Source organism: Electrona antarctica (assembly GCF_951216825.1).
Source record: "Electrona antarctica genome assembly, chromosome: 3".
NCBI lineage: Eukaryota > Metazoa > Chordata > Actinopteri > Myctophiformes > Myctophidae > Electrona > Electrona antarctica.
The window spans coordinates 51,862,089-51,882,206 of record NC_136808.1 but is presented as its reverse complement, the minus strand read 5'-3'; the positions used below and the strand labels follow the sequence as shown (position 1 = coordinate 51,882,206).

Below are 20,118 nucleotides of genomic sequence, written 5' to 3'. Positions count from 1 at the left end.
AGGAGGAGGTGACAGGGCTGCAGGAGGCTCGGAGCAGACTGCAGCAGAAGGAGGAGGAGGTGGCAGGGCTGCAGGCGGAGCTGCAGGAGGCTCGGAGCAGGCTGCAGCAGGAGGAGGAGGAGGTGGCAGGGCTGCAGGCGGAGCTGCAGGAGGCTCGGAGCAGGCTGCAGCAGAAGGAGGAGGGGGTGGCAGGGCTGCAGGCGGAGCTGCAGGAGGCTCGGAGCAGGCTGCAGCAGAAGGAGGTGGAGGTGGCAGGGCTGCAGGCGGAGCTGCAGGAGGCTCAGAGCAGGCTGCAGCAGAGCCGCGCCACCGTGGGATACCTCCAGTCCGACCTGGAGAACAGCTACAGACAGCACAAGTTGGCCGAGGACCAGGTCAGTGGTGGAAAAAAGTACTCAAATGTTAGGCCTGACGTCGAAATAAAAAAAAAACACTTGTCCACTCAATTCCTATTGTCGATCAGATTATACTAAGATCCCGGCAAAACGTGTCGATACAATCAGAAATTGGAGCATTGTCCTGATCTTTTGTATGTGCTAGAAAATTTGAAAAAATGAACCAATATTTGATGTTTGTTCAGAAACAAATGTCAAAAAACAGAAAAAAAGTTTAAAAAAAAAATTAAATTCCTACTCTTGATCAGGTTATGCCAAAATACCAAGGTTCGGTCCGAAAATTGAAGCATGGTCCAGATTTCCTTTGTGGGCTAGAATATTCAGAAACAAACAGAAAAAACGTGTAAGATCCCCTGACCATATTGCCTATGCCTATAGAGGATCTTTGCATTGAGAGAACATTTTGTACCTTTGATAATTGGTGTGCATTGAAATCAGGTGTAGCTTATATTGGTGATTAGGGAGCTGCTTTGATCAGAGTGACAGAGAGGCAGGCTGGGGCAGAACAGTTTGGAGTTTGGAAGCACACCGTCGTCGTCACATCTCACAATTGTAAACCTGTGGAACTTTCTTTTTGTGTTTTTTGAGAAGTAAACCGTGATGTACATTTTTAACACTGTTTGGACTGAATTATTTTAACAAGAACAGATTTGTTTTTGGGAATATTACAGTGAGTGAACGAGTAAGACACATGCTTCTAGTGGACAATTTTCTAGTGGATTTACACCTCTTCAGGATCCATTAGAGAATACAGGTTATTTTTTTCCCATTTCCTGAAAAAGTAATGGTTTTGGACTTCCAAGTTACAACAGCTACCCTAAAATATTGTTGTAACTACAAACTTGTATATCTGTCACTGCCTGTTCCAGGCTAGTCAGAATAAAAGCCATGCGCGCTCCCAAGAAGCTGAGCTGAGCAGGCTGAAGGCCAGGCTGCGGGAGGCAGAGAGCAGGACCACGGACACGGAGGCCCGACTGCAGCCTCTGTCCAGATCCCTGGAGCTCCTCACAAGCAAGTACCAGGCCCGCCTTAGTGAACTGGCCCAGCAGGATGGCACTCTGAAGGAGGCCGGGGCACAGGTCAGCTCCCGAGCCAAGTACCAGGCCCCCCTTAGTGAACGGGCCCAGCAGGATGGCACTCTGAAGGAGGCCAGGGCACAGGTCAGCTCCCGAGCCAGCCAATTAATGCCTGGTGGTGGTTCCATTTAAAGTGTGTTTCTGCATGCATTTACCGTGTGTGTGTGTGTGTGTGTGTGTGTGTGTGTGTGTGTGTGTGTGTGTGTGTGTGTGTGTGTGTGTGTGTGTGTGTGTGTGTGTGTGTGTGTGTGTGTGTGTGTGTGTGTGTGTGTGTGTGTGTGTGTGTGTGTGTGTGTGTGTGTGTGTGTGTCACTGTTAACCGTCTGCCTGCCGCCATTCATTAATCCCTCGATTGCGTATTGCCAAGGTTTTATCGCGCGTAACACTTACTTTGAAGATCCAAATATCCGTAATCGCATTGTTCCTGTGAAAAGCTGCTGTGTGTGGTATCATGACCGGTTGTTGTTGTCTCGCTCGGCGGTGGAAAAAGCTGACCGCGAGTATCACAGCGCCTGCTACAGGCCGTTGAAAACGCTTGTCTGGGACAAAGCGTCCTCTGCAATGTCGCTTCTGTGAGATAAAGCCGTCTGAAACCAGAGCCGGCAATGTAAGTGGATGCGCGCGCATTTTCAAAATGGCCGCGCCCATTGTGTCAGAAGCATAACAAAGCTAACTGACGGTAGATTTCGATACGATCGTATTAAAACATGCATTAATTAATACATCGCTGTTAAAACGGCTTTTCCGTTTGTGGCAGGCCACAAGATTCTACGTTTTAAAATTCCTATGTTCCCGGCAGGCCTCGTGTTAAGAGTGCATGGCCCCGCTCAAAAATATTAAACAATGACACGACGAGACCCCTTAAGAACACACAAAGCGGCATGAAATATAGCAACGGACGAGGGTGGTCTGGGAGGGCATTCCAAGGCCGAGGAGACATGGCACGAGCATGATCTCTGTGCCGTGTTCCGCTCCGCGCGCGTGTCTTTCCATCCCAGGTGGCGGAGCGCGAGGAGCGGGCGGTGCGTCTTCATGCCCAGGCGGGGGCGCTGCAGGCTGAGGTGAAGGCTCGCGTGGAACGGCTGGAGGGTGCAGACGAGGCCCTGAGCGCCCTCCACCGGCGTCTCGCTGACACTCAGAGACAGCTGGACAGCAGCCGCGAGCACGGCCACCAGTGTGAGCTGGTCATTGGCACCCTCAGGGAGACCAACGCTCGGCTCAAGCAGCAGGTCAGTCTGACTCTCACAGACCAGGGACTTTGGCCACTGTCCCCAAATGTCTCCAAACAGGTGTCAGTGTGAACTGATTCTACAAAATGTCTTCCAAATCATGACAGTTTTCTGAAAACTCTGTTTCCGTAATTATTTCATGTCAAGGAGCCCAAAGTTTTAAATATGTATTTGGCCGCCGACCCCCATCTGAAAATGTGTTGTTCCAGGGACGCAAAGATTTGAGTTAAAAATGTTCGCTCTGAAAGAATATATATTCAAAGATTTGCGCCACATTTTCACAATTTAAAAAAAAATAGCAGATCTACAAGCTCATAGCGCGGCAGTCGTCCAAAGCAACAACTCTGTGGTCAGTCGCAACACGACGCACGGCATAGAGTTGAATCATTCAGCCACTAATTGGTCCTCTCGGATGACTGGAGGTCATAACGACGGTCTGTCTCGTCTTGGCCAGAGGTTGAATCAGAACGCAGCGCTCATCCTCGTGCAGCGTGGCGGGGCCTGGGGGCTGCATGGGGACCTCACTAAGTGTTCATTCTGATTCCTCTATTGATCGCAGTCAGGACTGTCACACGACACAGGGGACACCATGAGAAAACACTTACAGTGTGAAGAGCAGAGCCCAGCCCCTCTGTGCCTGGTGGCAAGAGGGACTTCTGGAAGGGGGAAGGGTGGGCAGGCCCCTGGATTACCTACATAGGTCAGTGAAGAGGAAGGAATTGATGTTTTGATGAAGGTGAAGTTGTATTGATGTGTGGATTGTGGCCACATGTGCGAGAGCGCACACATGCACGCATGAACGAATGAACGAACGAACACACACACACACACACACACACACACACACACACACACACACAGTACACACACACACACACACACACACACATGTACCTACTACCTGCTCACGTACGTTGGAGTGCTCCTGTATGTATGCATGAATCTGTGTGCGTGTGTGTGCGTGCGTGTAAGAGAGAGAAAGACAAAGGACAGAGAGGGCTCTGTGCAGTGAAGGGGTAAAGTGGAAAGTCATGCTGGAGGGTGGGGTGAGGGGGGGGGCTTGCGTGTATGTGTGCGTGGGGGGGTTGGGGGTGGTGCTTGCGTGTATGTGGGGGGGGGGGGGGGGGTAGGTGAAATAATGGGTGTTGAGCCCAGTGGTGGAGCAGCAGTACAAGTGGTTGGAGGTCTGACAAGGCACTTAGCTCCATCAGGTTGTGGAGTTGAGGAGGTGCTGCTCCCTATAAAACCCTCCACTCTCTCACTGGTCCTCCTTCTCCGTCCAACCCAGTAAACACACATGGAATCTCACTGCCCATATAACTACTCACTGCACTGTGGAAGTGTTCATTTAAACTGAGAGTTAATTGTACAGATGCAACCAAATGGACCTATTTGGGTTTGGTTCCGCAGACCCGTTTCTCATATGATGGAGGCGTTGTGTATTGTGCCTCTGCTTCTGCCTGCCCTCGAGTGACCATTATTCACACAGTGGCCATTTGGCTTTTACATCAAGTGTAATGGCATTTTATTGACCACACATTGTGCCCAGCAGCAAAATCACAGTGAAAATGGTTTAGTATTCACGTATTGCACATTATTTGAATCCTGCACTGTACAGTTTGTGTCATTCTATAACTAATATGCACAAAGATGCTGCGCATTACGAGAAACATCATTTTAGAAAAGTACGTACCTTCCCCCAGAATTCATGAACCTCTTCCTTTACAACATGAACCACTGATTTACGTGACATAAACAATCAGATAAAGTGTGCATTTCACTGTTTCACTGCCAGGCAGAGGAGCAGGATGAACGCTTGGTGAAGATGCAGGCAGACTTCTCCCTGTATAAAAGCTCCCATGTCCGCTCCAACAGTGACTACAACTCCCAGCGCTGCCTCATCCAGGAACTACAGCAGGTACAGTAGGATGACTTTACTGTTACACACTTAAGTGAGTCATTAATTACTTTTAGTTTTTTCTCCCCCCCAAACATTTTGAGTAGGCAATTATTTTAACACCTTTTTGTCCCCAATCTAGTTGTTATGCCAATTGATTCCTCCACACACACCTTTCTGTGTTGTCACTGCTGTCGTATCCTATACTGACTCACCTTCCAGTGAGGAGCCCCCACCGGGAGGACGTAGTTTACGTGCAATGACCAATATCACCCTCCCGGCTTCCCTCCCACGAACACGGGCCAATTGTGTGCGTATGTAGACGCCCGTCAAAGCCAGATGCACCGTCATAACCTCTGTGGCGAGCCATAATGCTACTTACGTTAGCCGGTTAGCTAGCTATGTTGTTGTCACAGCACTGGATCGTCCATCTTAGATCGTCGTCGCCATAATAATCCATTCTATCTGTTTCTTTCAATCGCCTGTATCTCCTATTCCTTGTCCCAGATGGCATTTTTGGTCAAAACAACGTTTCTTTGACGGCACAGAGCTGGATGTGGAGCTCTCCAGTGCCCCGGTTTGGATTCATCATGTAAACAAGGCCTGTCCAGGCTCCGTTGAGCTTACTAGGATAATACTACTTCCGATAGACTGGAAATGTGGCTTTTCAAATGGGAAAAATGCTGGCGTGAATTAGATCCTAATTTTTCAATAAATGCTAGCGCCATAAGTGTTAAGTTATTTGAATTGATGATATGTTGAAATGTTCTAAAATGCAATATACGTATATTTCTCCAGGGGCATTTTATGGTTTCTTTCCAGATAGGCCAGCTGTGTAAGGCACGACAAGGCAGTTTTTATTTGTATAGCTCATTTCAATAACACGGCAACGTCATAGTTAGGCTATATATCAGCAAATAACTGCCCGAATCATTTGTTGTTACTACAGTATGTAGCTTTCATGTCGTCAAGACAAGTTGGCCAGTGCAAGTGACCTTACCAAGTCAGAGTCATCCAGGACACAAAGTGTCTGTCACCAGACTGCCACTCAAAAGGTCCCATACCCAAAGCAGTGACTAATTGTTTGTTATGTCAGCTCTCGTTGTGCCCGTTTGCCTTTAATGGAGTGTAGTGTGACGATCCATCAGCCTGTCGAGCGCACCCCGTGTCAGCTGAAGTGGCCGTGTGTCAGAGGAGCGGCCGTGTCGCCACGCCGTGATTTACTGCCCTGCTCGTTGTGCCGCGCCACGCCTCGCCTGCTCGCCATGCAACCCGGCTCGTTCCTCTGCTCTCCTCCGCTCTGCTCTTCTCTACTCTCCTCGCCTTTCACTGCACAGATTGATTACCGGCGTGACTTGGAGCTCGAGACGCCCGCCATCTTCTGGCAACCTTTTAGTGCTGTTTTATAGATGGTTAGAGCACCTCGTTTGGCTATTTATACATCTGTAAGTGGCCATGAAATATAGATTTGTCTTGACGGGTGTCAGCGTCGGAGCAGAGGAAATGGGGGCCCCGGTGACACCTCGTTATTTTAATGGTGTGAGATGAAGGGGGGGCCGAAGGGGACCCCCCTCTTCCAACAGGGCTAAATTATACTATTTTTATTTCCATTTAATGTTTACACCCATATTTTTACTCGACACCATCAGCCTTGTTTGCTTGTTGTTGTTTGACTGGTGCTGAGAAGAAGGGAATGGGGTGGAGGAATGGGACGGGGTGACTGGAGATGGCAGGTACACACACACACACACACACACACACACACACACACACACACAGTGCACAGCACATGCTCTGTGTGCTCTGGGTAAAAGTCAGGCGTGTTCACAGTGAAGGGAGAACCATCAACAGTAACGGTGACCTGTCATCCGTACGTACACACACACACACACACACACACACACACACACACACACACACACACACACACACACACACACACACACACACACACACCACGATCCGTTCACAGTACACCCGAGGTCTCCTAGGTAATTAGGTGCTGGCACCCGCTCAGTGCAGCACGCTGGCTAATTGAATAGTTAACACATCAGAGGCGGCCCTGCGCTGATTGGAGGTGACAGCTGTCAGGAAGCGGCTCTCTCTGTCTCTCCACCGCAGGACAGTTCCTGCTCTGCCAAATACATATATATATATGCCATCTTTTGTGGAAATGCCAAATTAGGGGGCATGCATGCGGCAGAGTGAGCCGCGCGGCGCAGCGCAGTGCAGCAGGTGTGTAGATGCCCCCGGGGGGCTCGAGGAGGAGGAGGACTGCTGCTCCTCTGCTCTGCCGTCCCTCAGGTGAAGATCTGTAAGAGCTCCGGGCAGCCATCCTCCCTATTCACCTCGGGCCATTGCCACGGGTTTGTGACAGGAAGGTGACAGCTTTCTGTGTGTGCGTGCGTGCGCGTGTGTGTGTGTGTATGCGTGCGTGCGTGTGTGTGTGCAGGCCGTCTCCAAGTCACGAGAGCAACACGCTCAAGGCCACCAGGAGCTGAGCGTGCTCCAGAAGGAGGTGCATGCGCTGAGAGAGGAGCTGTCTGGACTCCTCCAGCTCAGGGACAGCGGCCTGGCTGGTAGAGACACTGAGAACATTATACTGTCTAACCAATACCATACCATCATTATTTTTGACCACACAGCAAGTGACATTGTACAACGTTACATTTGACTCTATATGAGTTTTTCTTATTAGTTTTGTTCTTTGTTGTTTGTTACTGTTTACAGTGGTGGAAAGAAAGTAACTAAGTACATTCACTTAAAGCGCAAATAACATGCATATTAATTTTTTTTCTTCTTTTTTTTAAAAATAATTTTTATCCCACTTTTACTTCTACTCCACTACAGCATTCCAGAGGCAAATATTGTACTTTTACTCCACTACAATTATTTGACAACTTTAGTTACGGGTTACTTTGTAGATTTTGATTATTATTATTATTATTATTACAAAACATAAACTACTTCAGACACATTTCAACCATTTGAAAATAGCAGATCTACAAGCGCACAATGTGTTGCATTGTGAGCTTGTAGATCTGCTATTTTCAAAAGTTTTGAAAACTTTGAGTACTTTCTGCCAATACCTTTTGTATACTTTTACTCAATTACATTTTGAATTCCGGACTTTTTACCTGTAACGGATCATATTTCTACTATCACTTTTTCCACCACCGTGTGTTTGTCATGCAGAGGTGCTGCGCCTGCAGGAGGCCAGAGACGTGCTGCATACGGAGGTGCTGTGCCTGCAGGAGGCCAGAGACGTGCTGCAGACGGAGGTGCTGCGCCTGCAGGAGGCCAGAGACGTGCTGCAGATGGAGGTGCTGCGCCTGCAGGAGGCCAGAGACGTGCTGCAGACAGAGGTGCTGCGCCTGCAGGAGGCCAGAGACGTGCTGCAGATGGAGGTGCTGTGCCTGCAGGAGGCCAGAGACGTGCTGCAGACGGAGGTGCTGTGCCTGCAGGAGGCCAGAGACGTGCTGCATACGGAGGTGCTGTGCCTGCAGGAGGCCAGAGACGTGCTGCAGACGGAGGTGCTGCGCCTGCAGGAGGCCAGAGACGTGCTGCAGACGGAGGTGCTGTGCCTGCAGGAGGCCAGAGAGGTGCTGCAGACGGAGGTGCTGTGCCTGCAGGAGGCCAGAGACGTGCTGCAGACTGAGGTGCTGTGCCTGCAGGAGGCCAGAGACGTGCTGCAGACGGAGGTGCTGTGCCTGCAGGAGGCCAGAGACGTGCTGCAGACGGAGGTGCTGCGCCTGCAGGAGGCCAGAGACGTGCTGCAGACAGAGGCTCTGTCGGAGGCGCAGCGCACGCAGCAGGAGATCGCAGCTCTGCAGCACAATGTCTCCACTCTGGAGGAGGAGCTGGAGGCTGCCCGCAGCCAAACCATACATGCACAACAGGTACTGCGCACGCACGCACGCACGCACGCACGCACGCACGCACGCACGCACGCACACGTGTACATGTATTGGGGCAGCCGGGCATAAGGTAAGGACCTCTTCACCTTTAACCTGTACCTGAAAGACATCATTCAATGAAAACAAATTTGTCCTCACAAATCACAAAAATCTGTGACACACACGCACACACACACACACACACACACACACACACACGCACAGTTTTGCACACGCACACATACGCAGACTTACAGACATAGGGGCTCCTTCTTCTTCTTCCCAGGCCGTGCGGAAGCGGGACCAGCTCCTACGGCGTTCGGAGGCGGACCTGTTGGAGGCCAGGGAGGCGCTGCGGAGCAGGGCCGTGGACGTGGACGTGGAGCGGTGGGCGGCCGCGGCGCGCGGCCTGGAGGCGGAGCTCCAGCGCAGCGGTGAGGCGGCCCGGTGGAGAGAGGCCCGGTGCAGCGCGCGCCGAGCCCAGCTGCTGCAGCGCACGCAAGCTGCTACAAGCTCATAGCGCGCAACCGAGTGGCGCGCTATGAGCTTGTAGATCTGCTATTTTTGAAAAATCGTGAAAATGTGGTACAAATCTTTGAATATATATTTCAGAGCGAACATTTTTAACTAAAATATTGGCTTCTGGGGGGGGGGTCCCTGGAACTACATATTTTGAGATGGGGGTCCGTGCCCCGTGGCCCAATAGAGATAATTGTGGGGATCCTTGACATGAAAAAGGTTGAGCACCACTGATATAGAAACATGGGGTTTTCAGAAAAATGTTAGGATTTAGAAGCCTTTTTTCCAAAATGGGTTAACTCTGAGAGGGTACACAAATTATGACAGCATTAGGGATTCCCCGATCATGTCTTTTTTTGCTCCCGATCCGATTCTAATCTTTTGATTTTGAGTTTCTGCCGATACTGATTTTTCCTGATCCGATATTAAATTTTGTATAGAACACTTATCACCATATCACAAAAGAAGATACTAGGGATGTCGCGATCAAGTTTTTTTTGCTCTCGATCCAATTCCGATCCGATTCATTTGAAAATGACTGTCTGTCTCTGTCAGTCGACCAGTGACGTAGAAATGTCCGGCGATCGTTGACAGATATATTGGCTGCGGTTGTTTGTTTTCTCTCCTGTCAGTTTGATAGTCCTATGACTTGGAGGAGTAAGGGGACTATACCTGAAGTCTGTCATCAGGACAGTGTAAAGGGCAGAGGGAGAGAGAGGGAGAGAGAGAGGGGGAGAGAGAGATTGACATGATGTGTATAGAAAGGGATGAAAGAGGGCAGAGACAGGGTTTTAGCAGCGGAACAGCTACGTAGCAACCAGTGTGTTTTCTTTTATACGACATGTGAGATGGTCACCTGTCTGAGTGATGTCCCGGCTGTCTCAGCCTGCAATGAAACTGCCCTTCAATTCACAGCCCAGGGTCTTTGGTGTAATCCTCAATCTATACACGCACAGGCACACTGCTCACTCCACTCACTCGCCACACGCACAGTTGCAGCACCATAAATGCACACTTTTATTCTCATTGAAAACACATTTATTATCAATGCACACTATGTGACGTTATCTGTTCACGTTCCCCATGTCCCCCAGGCCAGGAGCTGGCACGGCAGGAGGAGAGGGCCCTGCTGCTGGAGGGAGGGCAGCAGAGGGCCCAGCAGCAGCTGGGAGAGCAGGTGGCCAAGGTGGTGAAGACGGGACAGGCCCACAGGAGGCTCCACGCAGAGCTACAGAGGCTCAAGGACAGGCTGCACACTGCAGAACATGAAGTGCAGGACTACAGGTAGATGTTCTGTACTGTGCTGTATGCTGCTAACTGTATGCTGCTAACTGTATGCTGCTAACTGTATGCTAACTGTGTGCTGCTAACTGTATGCTGCTAACTGTATGCTGCTAACTGTATGCTGCTAACTGTGCTGCTAACTGTATGCTGCTAACTGTGCTGCTAACTGTATGCTGCTAACTGTGCTGCTAACTGTATGCTGCTAACTGTGCTGCTAACTGTGTGCTGCTAACTGTATGCTGCTAACTGTATGCTGCTAACTGTGCTGCTAACTGTATGCTGCTAACTGTGCTGCTAACTGTATGCTGCTAACTGTATGCTGCTAACTGTGCTGCTAACTGTATGCTGCTAACTGTATGCTGCATGCTAACTGTATGCTGCTAACTGTATGCTGCTAACTGTGCTGCTAACTGTATGCTGCTAACTGTGCTGCTAACTGTATGCTGCTAACTGTATGCTGCTAACTGTGCTGCTAACTGTATGCTGCTAACTGTATGCTGCATGCTAACTGTATGCTGCTAACTGTATGCTGCATGCTAACTGTATGCTGCTAACTGTGCTGCTAACTGTATGCTGCTAACTGTGCTGCTAACTGTGTGCTGCTAACTGTATGCTGCTAACTGTATGCTGCTAACTGTGCTGCTAACTGTATGCTGCTAACTGTGCTGCTAACTGTATGCTGCTAACTGTATGCTGCTAACTGTGCTGCTAACTGTATGCTGCTAACTGTATGCTGCATGCTAACTGTATGCTGCTAACTGTATGCTGCTAACTCCCCCAGAGTATATTCTGTACTGTGCTGTATGCTGCTAACTGTATGCTGCTAACTGTATGCTGCTAAATGTATGCTGCTAACTCCACCAGAGTATATTCTGTACTGTGATATATGCTGCTAACTGTATGCTGCTAACTCCCCCAGAGTTCATTTTAACTTGAAGAGTCGAAGAGAGTTTTAGAATGTTTGCAGTTGACAGAACTCGATCAGTCAACGTGCTACTGTATCTGCCTATGGCCCCTTTTCTACCAAAATAACTTTGGTTCTATAACTGTTCCGTTCTACATTCTTAGTTGGAACCGGCCGGTACTTTCACGGAACCGGCAGCCATTTTTTGGTTCCAGTTCTGAACCAACTTTTAGTGTTCTGAACCAATGTATTTTCAGTGGAAACACTGAACTGGTTCCATATTAGCTGAACTGAATAATAACATTTAGGCCTGACGTCGAAATAAATGAAGTCTTCTGAAAGAATATTATATTCAAAGATTTGTGCCACATTTTCACGATTTTTCAAAAATAGCAGACCTAAAAGCTCGAAGTGGCGCGCTACGAGCTTGTAGATCTGCTATTTTTCAATAGCTAAAGTATAACATAATGCTTAGTTAAAACACCGTCCAGAATGGGTTAGGCAGGAAAGAACCGGTTCAACCCTGCTGGAAGAACGGCCTACTGTACAGTACGTGTCCTACACTGTAAAGCAATACTGTAAACCTGGCCAGAAAGGTCTGTGCTAATGTTATTTCATTTTAGCTTCTACTTTTTGGCGACATGTGATTCTCAGTCAATATGAGATGACGACAGAAGTCTTATTCTGAAAGCCTGCTGTGCCGACAGGCCCGACACACAGACAGGCCCGACACACAGACATTCTCTCAGTGTACTGTAGCTGCTGAAAGAATGCTTTGGAAAGACTTTCCAGCACTCTCCCCAAGCCCCCCCTCCCCTCCCCTCCTGTCCCGTCCCATCCATGTGGGCGGTGTGTGTCGGCCAGACGCTCAATATGCGGATCATTCCAGGTCGGGCCCTCTTGTGAAATCAGATGTTTAACTGGCCAAGAGAAGAGGGACGGGAGCATCTTAACCAGCCACCTCGCCAAAGGTCTCCCTGTTCACTCAGGCATCAGGGCCACTCTTAACACGCCCGCTGCCTGCCAATAGACATTAGGGAGGATTTAGTAATTAAGCGATAGGCTGAGGACTAAATTGGGTGTTTGTGGGCTGGCGAGCCACCCTGAGGTCCCTATAGCCATGCAGATAGGGGATTCTAATTGCCAGGAATATTGATCAACCTGGCGAGGGGCTGTGCAGGGATCTCACTGGCCATCGATTAGCTGTTACTGCGGCCCGCTTGTCAATGGAACAGGGAGGTGAGCATGGAAAGGCTCTGGGCTTTTCCCACACTCCCCTCCACCGCACGCACGCACGCACGCACGCACGCACGCATACACACTGTCAGTGACACAGCATGTTGTGAATAAAGCTTTTGCCTACCCATCGACCCACACTTCTGCACACGTACGTTTGTACACACATGCACGGTTGCACGCACGCACTCACGCACACACACACTTTACATCTATCAGAACGTCCAATCGTGTTTTTTTATTATCTTTGGCAATAAGAAGGCAACATTTTTAATTCATTAATTTAACCTTTATTTAACCAGGTGAGGCCCGTTGAGATTGTAAACTGTTTTACAAGGGAACCCTGGCCAAGAAAGCAAACAAGTAGAGACTACAGCGTAATACAATAAACTGTTAAAACGAGAAACGTGTTAATTGGTAGCACATGTGTTAATGTATGCATGGCACTGATCATGTTATTCATGAGTTGCTGTGGTCTGAGTTCAGGAGTTGGCAGGAGACAGGGGGGCACGGAACTGGGGCTGCTGCTTGAAATTTAATTAGCTGCTTCATCTGGCAGTAAATAGGCCCCATGGTCACCCTTGACACTCGCACATTGATTCTGATTCCTCTGATTCTGATGCCATCACGTACGCCCCGGTGCCACTTCAGCATCGCAGGACAACACGCGTTACTATGCTGCACTGTGTGCCGGCACACTTAGCCCATTTTGACCTGAGATCAGATTCTAAAAATGTCTTCTACATCCTGACAGTTTTCTGAAAAAGCTATGTTTCTATGTCAGTCGTTCTTCGATTTTTCAAAAATGGCAGACCTACAAGCTCGTAGTGCGCCACTCGGTGGCGCGCTATGAGCTTGTAGATCTGCTATTTTTCAATAGCTAAAGCATAACATGCTAACACCAAAAGGGGTTAGTGTCTGCAAACAGTGCAAGCCCCCCCTCATTTTAGTGGACGCTAAACGGGACGTGCCGGCACTGCAACCCAGCGACAGTCAGAACCACCAGCATTGCCATCCTAAGTTTAAAATATATTTTTATAGTCAGAGAATATTGTGAGAATAATGTCAAATCTGGGAATACATTTCTTACCAATAAATTAGTTTTGCACTAAAAACTGGTTTGACACATCACATGCTACTTAAAGTATAATGAAATTATATTGGTTATTAATGGTAGTATGGTACCTCAACTTTCAGCAGCTGTCAAACATTCCCCTAGGGTGGCTGAATAGAAATCAATGTGGGATGTGTTAGTAGTAGACACCTTTACAAACACATTGGTGAATACATTTCTTGGTAAGAAATGTACCAAAAGTACCAAAGTACCGGACGGAATCTAGAACCGGATATTACGTATAGCTCCATATCTCTATTACTGTGCCGTGCCGTCCAGCAGGTGTTGACGTCTGCCTATAGCTTGCCTGAGCCTGATGTGATTTAAATTGATACTAGGGATCGGGTGCAAAAAAACGTGATCAGGATGATCAAGTTTTTTCATTCCCGATCCGATTCGTAACGATAACGTGATCGGCCCCGAGTAACGATAACGTGATCGGCCCCGAGTAACGATAACGTGATCGGCCCCCGAGTAACGATAACGTGATCGGCCCCGAGTAACGATAACGTGATCGGCCCCGAGTAACGATAACGTGATCGGCCCCGAGTAACGATAACGTGATCGGCCCCGAGTAACGATAACGTGATCGGCCCCGAGTAACGATAACGTGATCGGCCCCGAGTAACGATAACGTGATCGGCCCCGAGTAACGATAACGTGATCGGCCCCGAGTAACGATAACGTGATCGGCCCCGAGTAACGATAACGTGATCGGCCCAGAGTAACGATAACGTGATCGGCCCCGAGTAACGATAACGTGATCGGCCCCGAGTAACGATAACGTGATCGGCCCCGAGTAACGATAACGTGATCGGCCCCGAGTAACAATAACGTGATCGGCCCCGAGTAACGATAACGTGATCGGCCCCGAGTAACGATAACGTGATCGGCCCCGAGTAACGATAACGTGATCGGCCCCGAGTAACGATAACGTGATCGGCCCTGAGTAACGATAACGTGATCGGATCGGGACAGCGCTAGTTTTAACCACTTTAAGACCTACTCTAGTCTCTATCATACGATCATGGCGCGTTGCATCATGACACGCCCAAAACAGGTACGGTGGCGGGTTAAAAGTTGTTAATCCATTTTGGGCGGGAACCCCTTTTGGTGTTTTAACTAAGCATTATGTTATACTTTAGCTATTGAAAAATAGCAGATCTACAAGCTTGTAGCGCGGCACCGAGTGCCGCACTACGAGCTTGTAGGTCTGCTATTTTTGAGAAATCATGAAAATGCGGCACAAAATCTTTGAATATACGTATATTCTTTCAGAAGACTTTTTTTTAATTTCGACGTCAGGTCTAAAGTTGTTAATTTATGTTGTTTTTGCAGAATTTTTACTGTCTTCCCCCTTGTTTCAGGACAGAGGCGGAGCATCTGGGGAAAGAGGCAGATGAAAGCAGGCGGGTCCGGCTCAGCCTGCAGCAGGAGGCCTGCAGGCACAGACAAGAGGCTCTGCAGCTGCAGGGAGAACTGACGCACGCCACAGAGGAGCTAAAGGCCAGCCAGCAGAAAGTAAGACGCTATATAGGGCAGTATTATGCGTGTCTTAAAGGTATATTCAGTGATTTGACTTAATCTAAATATCACTTATTTTTTCTTTTTTTCTGGATAATCCTCCCTACTATAGAGTGTGCTGACCATATAAGGAGTTCCTCCCTGTCCCCAGTGAGCCCCTGGGGTCAAAAAACCCTAGTTTCAGTTTTGGTGGCGGGTGGCAAAGCCTTCATTCAATCAGGATGAGAGGGGCCTTCCTCCAATCATGATCGAGTGGGGGCGGGCCTTGGTGCACATGCTGTTGGCCTGTTGCACTTCCCCCCACTGTAGAGCGGGCATGTGCACATTTTGTTACTGGGGCGGACTGGGTGGTTTTCCAAATCACTCAAATCACTGAATGCTCCTTTAAGTACCAGGTCTTATTACTTAACTTAAGACCTGGAGGCGTGATCAATGCCATTTGGCTATTCTGAGTGGCCAAACAGCATTGACCACGCCTCCAGGTCTTAAGTTAAGTAATAAGACCTGGTACTTAAGACACGCATAATACTGCCCTATTCATCTGTTCAACTGAATATTACCCCTCATTTTCAATTTCCATTGACCCCTCAACCATGATGCACATTACTGGAATAAAAAAAAAGGGTTTACATCATTTTATTTACTGGCTTTATGTATTGTATTCCAAGAAAGGTTTTGATGGTATTTTGCTGGCATTGTTTAGGCGTGGAACAATTCACTTACCCCCCGATATCGATATGATCTCGATTCCTATTCTATTTTTATTGAGATTCTTAATTATATTGCGATTTGATTCGATATTGCGATTAACTCTGGGGATTCTGCTCCCAAGTTACTTTGCTTTTTTTATACTAGAACATTTAAAAACAATTATAAACAATATACACCATGAAAAGTTGAATCATTGAAAATCGCGATATTTGAGTGAATCGGTTTCTTTGCCCGCCGCTAGCGTTTTGCATTCCTCGTGGAGCCACAGCGTGGAGAAGCACTGTGGAAAGGATGCTATATGGCAGCCCCTCTAACCCATTTTGACCTGAGATCAGATTCTAAAAATGTGACCCCTTCCAGTATTTTCAACCACAAGTCGGCTCTAATTAAACTCCACAATATACCAAAATAGCTTCTTTTTTTTTTTGTGGTTTTCGTTTTTTGCCACATTAACACAAAAATCCTGACAGTTTTCTGAAAAAGCTATGTTTCTATGTCAGTCGTTCTTTGATTTTTCAAAAATAGCAGACCTACAAGTTCATAGCGCGGCACTCGGTGCCGCGCTATGAGCTTGTAGGTCTGCTATTTTTCAATAGCTAAAGCATAACATAATGCTAACACCAAAAGGGGTTCCCGCCCAAAATGGGCTAACCTCAGTCATTTAGAGCCTATTACAAAGCATCAATATATTGATTGAAGCGAGTGTCTCAGTGTACTGCTCGGTAAACACATGGTCGGCTGGGCTGTGCATGTTTTATCTGCTTCAATCTTATCACGATCGGAATCTTTTCATTTTCAATTCACTTAATCACGGCGGTGACGTAGGTGTGGCCTCAGAAGGCCAGATGTGGAAGCGTGTAGAAATTCACTTTCTCACACAATTTGGTCAATACTGAAGGATTTTTTTAAAAATACAGGAAATAAATAATAAACCTGGGATTTTATAGAAAATAAATGATTAAGTGATAAAGCGTGTCCCCTGTGTGTGTGTGTGTGTGTGTGTGTGTGTGTGTGTGTGTGTGTGTGTGTGTGTGTGTGTGTGTGTGTGTGTGTGTGTGTGTGTGCGTGTGCGTGTGCGTGTGCGTGCGTGCTATAGCTGGAGGAGCAAGTTCTAGATGCATGGGGAGTTGTTGGAGGAGCAGGTTCTAGCCAGACATGATGCATGGGGAGTTGTTGGAGTTGTTGCATGGGGCGACTGTGGCTCAGGAGGTAGAGCAGGTCGTCCAATGATCCATGGGTCGGCGGTTCGAATCCCGGCTCCTCCTGTCTACATGTCGAAGTGTCCTTGGGCAAGACACTGAACCCCAAATTGCTCCCGATGTGCTGGTTGGTACCTTGCATGGCTTCCGCCGCCATCGGTGTATGAATGTGTGTGTGAATGGGTGAATGTAATGCACAATCTATGAAAAGCGCCTTGGATAAAGGCGCTATATAAATGCACCATTTACCATTTACCATTTTGGAGGAGCAGACTCTAGCCAGACGTGCGATGCATGGGGAGTTGTTGGAGGAGCAGGCCAGGCAGCAGGAGCAGCATGTCAGGATGGTCGGCTGGAAAGACTGAGAGCTTCAACAGGAGGCAGACAGAGAAAGACTTCAGACCAAACTTATGATAAAAGTCGCTGATGATCGCTCGCTTCATATTTTGAACGAGAGGCATGTTGAAGTCAGAAATGAAGAGCTTAGTATATCCATCTGGTCAAAACCACGGAGAGCTCCTTAGATTACGCGCGCCGAGCCTTTCTTTGTGAACGATAAACAGGGAAGTGAACGACAACACGCATGCGCGAAAGAGCAAGGAGTATGGTGCAGAAGGAGAGGCCAACAAAAAAAAAATCAGAAAAAAAAAATCAGAATATTTTTCTCTCGTTTGATATTGATTGGATTAGTTATGACGTTCCCACACGTCGTACGGTCTAAATGGGTTAAGGGGTGCCCACCCTTTTTTTGACTTGAGAGCTACTTTCAAAATTACCAGCTCAACCAGATCTACCCACCTGAAAATAGTCTAAATATGTACCAGATGGTGCTTTAGAATAGCGGTGCTGGCATTACATATAAGACAAATGCACTTGGAATGTGAAATAGAGCTGGAGAAATGGAATAGGTAGGGTTTTGTTGTATTTAATTTATAATGCTACCGATGTTTGTGCAACAGCAACACTGAAAACAAAATGTTGCATTGTGGGTTTGAGCTGACCGGCGCCTTTTGATGTCAATCAATCAAGTCACCTTTAATTCAAGTGGCAGATGCCAATAATTGTCTTTTATATATTTAATTGGAATATTATTTATTGTCATGTCATGTGATCTACCTGCAAAGCCTTTGTGATCTACTGGTAGACCAGCAGACCATGCTCTACAAACACAGACGAAATGTGTCTTGCCATGATCTGGCCATGGTCTAATTTACCAGACTAGACATTTTACTGTACAAATTAGATTCTCGTTGGTGAGACACAATTTATGTTGGGGTCACACTTTGGTAATGAGGTGAAATGAATTGCACTTTTGACGTTTGTGGAATTTGAAAAAAACAACAGCCTGCAAGGTGAATGTCATCACTCTTATCTGAGTACCTCAACAATCCAAGGGTACCTTGGATTGCCTGGTCACCTCCATCTACGTCCTACTCTGACTGATCTGCACCCCGTCTATACACACACCACTCAGATTCACCCTCCAGCCACACTCATATATTGAATTAGTTTCTGTCTGAATTTTGTGTTTCAAAACTAGTAATTATTTTTTTTAACCCCAGAGGAAGCCAGGAGAAATGAGTCCGCGCCACGCAAGTCAAGAAATTGTGAGAATGTATGGCTTCCCACCAACCAAAGGGACACAGGCCTGAAGCATAGCAATTTACCAACTATTCATCAGCTAGAAAATTAAATCACACCACACATGACATCTTTTAGAAAGTTAAATAAATCTGATGAAAAAGTTTCTCTCTCAATTACCATCTGGAATTAATCTCCTTAATCCCAATTTGATCTCTTTCACGCATATAAGGGTGTATCTTTCATCTGCCCACCCATGTGATTCAAATCTCCAGCACACAGAGTTAAGATGGCACATGGTTATCAAACCTCCTATGTGAAAAGCATGACGCCCTACTTTAGCTATTGAAAAATAGCAGATCTACAAGCTCATAGCGCGGCACCGAGTGCCGCGCTATGAACTTGTAGGTCTGCTATTTTTGAAAAATCGTGAAAATGTGCCTCGAATCTTTGAATATATTCTTTCAGAGCGAACGTTTTTAACTCAAACCTTTGCTTCTGGGAGGTCCCTGGAACGTGGAATGTTTTCAGATAGGGGTCGGCGGCATATTACATATAGTTTTTGGGGTCCTTGACATGAAATATTGAGCACCGCTGATTTAGAAACGTCGGGCCTAAATGGGTTAAGATGGCACATGGTTATCAAACCTCCTATGTGAAAAGCATGACGCCCATGCACAAGATAGGACGCGGATAGGGAGGGAGGGGGGGTGAGGCGGCACAGAGGCGTAGATCATCATCTGTTTGTCTCCCACCTACAGCTGAAAGAGCAGGAGAGAACCATGGGCGGTCTGCAGAAGCATGTGACAGAGCTGCAGAGCGCCATCCAGAGGAAGCAGAAGGAACAGGCAGCGAGCTGGTCTGAGCTGCAGCAGTGCAAGTCAGAGCTGGAGAGCCAAGAGGCCCAGAGCCAGAAACACACCCACCAGGTCAGACCTCATGCACCCTGGTGTTGTTGTTTTAACACTAAGGGTCTGTCTATCCTCTACAGTGTTCTGTGAGTCCATTATGTCCGTCTGTCTGTGTGTGTTTCTGTGAGTCCATTATGTCCGTCTGTCTGTCTGTGTTTCTATTATGTCCGTCTGTCTGTCTGTGTTTCTGTGAGTCCATTATGTCCGTCTGTCTGTCTGTGTTTCTGTGAGTCCATTATGTCCGTCTGTCTGTCTGTGTTTCCGTGGCTAATATTGCGAATTATTGGGCTGATCAGTTTCTGATCAGATTTATTGTGCATGCATGCTGCCAGTAGGCCAAAGAAATACGTCCACACCAATTGTGTGTGTGTGTGTGTGTGTGTGTGTGTGTGTGTGTGTGTGTGTGTGTGTGTGTGTGTGTGTGTGTGTGTGTGTGTGTGTGTGTGTGTGTGTGTGTGTGTGTGTGTGTGTGTGTGTGTGTGTGTGTGTGTGTGTGTGTGTGTGTGTGTGTGTGTGTGTGTGTGAATAATCACATATCGACCGCACCGCCGTCCTTCCATAATAGACTGACATAATCATGATGTGTGCGTGCGTAGTTGTATATGCATTCATGCATGTGTGTGTGTGTGTGTGTGCGCGTGC

The 20,118-nt window shown here is 47.7% G+C and overlaps 1 protein-coding gene across 1 annotated transcript in view; it reads left to right on the top strand.

The window, feature by feature from the left end:
• pmfbp1 (polyamine modulated factor 1 binding protein 1) overlaps window positions 1-20,118 on the top strand; it is a gene marked incomplete at its 5' end in the record, with an annotated part of 46,004 nt that overhangs the window by 658 nt on the left and 25,228 nt on the right. Inside the window, 10 exons of the mRNA XM_079496401.1 lie at window positions 201-374; window positions 1,265-1,555; window positions 2,470-2,700; window positions 4,496-4,618; window positions 7,050-7,176; window positions 7,793-8,496; window positions 8,780-8,927; window positions 10,107-10,296; window positions 14,918-15,071; window positions 19,327-19,494. Coding sequence (XP_079352527.1) covers window positions 201-374; window positions 1,265-1,555; window positions 2,470-2,700; window positions 4,496-4,618; window positions 7,050-7,176; window positions 7,793-8,496; window positions 8,780-8,927; window positions 10,107-10,296; window positions 14,918-15,071; window positions 19,327-19,494 — 2,310 coding nt within the window. The remainder of the gene's footprint in view (window positions 1-200; window positions 375-1,264; window positions 1,556-2,469; window positions 2,701-4,495; window positions 4,619-7,049; window positions 7,177-7,792; window positions 8,497-8,779; window positions 8,928-10,106; window positions 10,297-14,917; window positions 15,072-19,326; window positions 19,495-20,118) is intronic.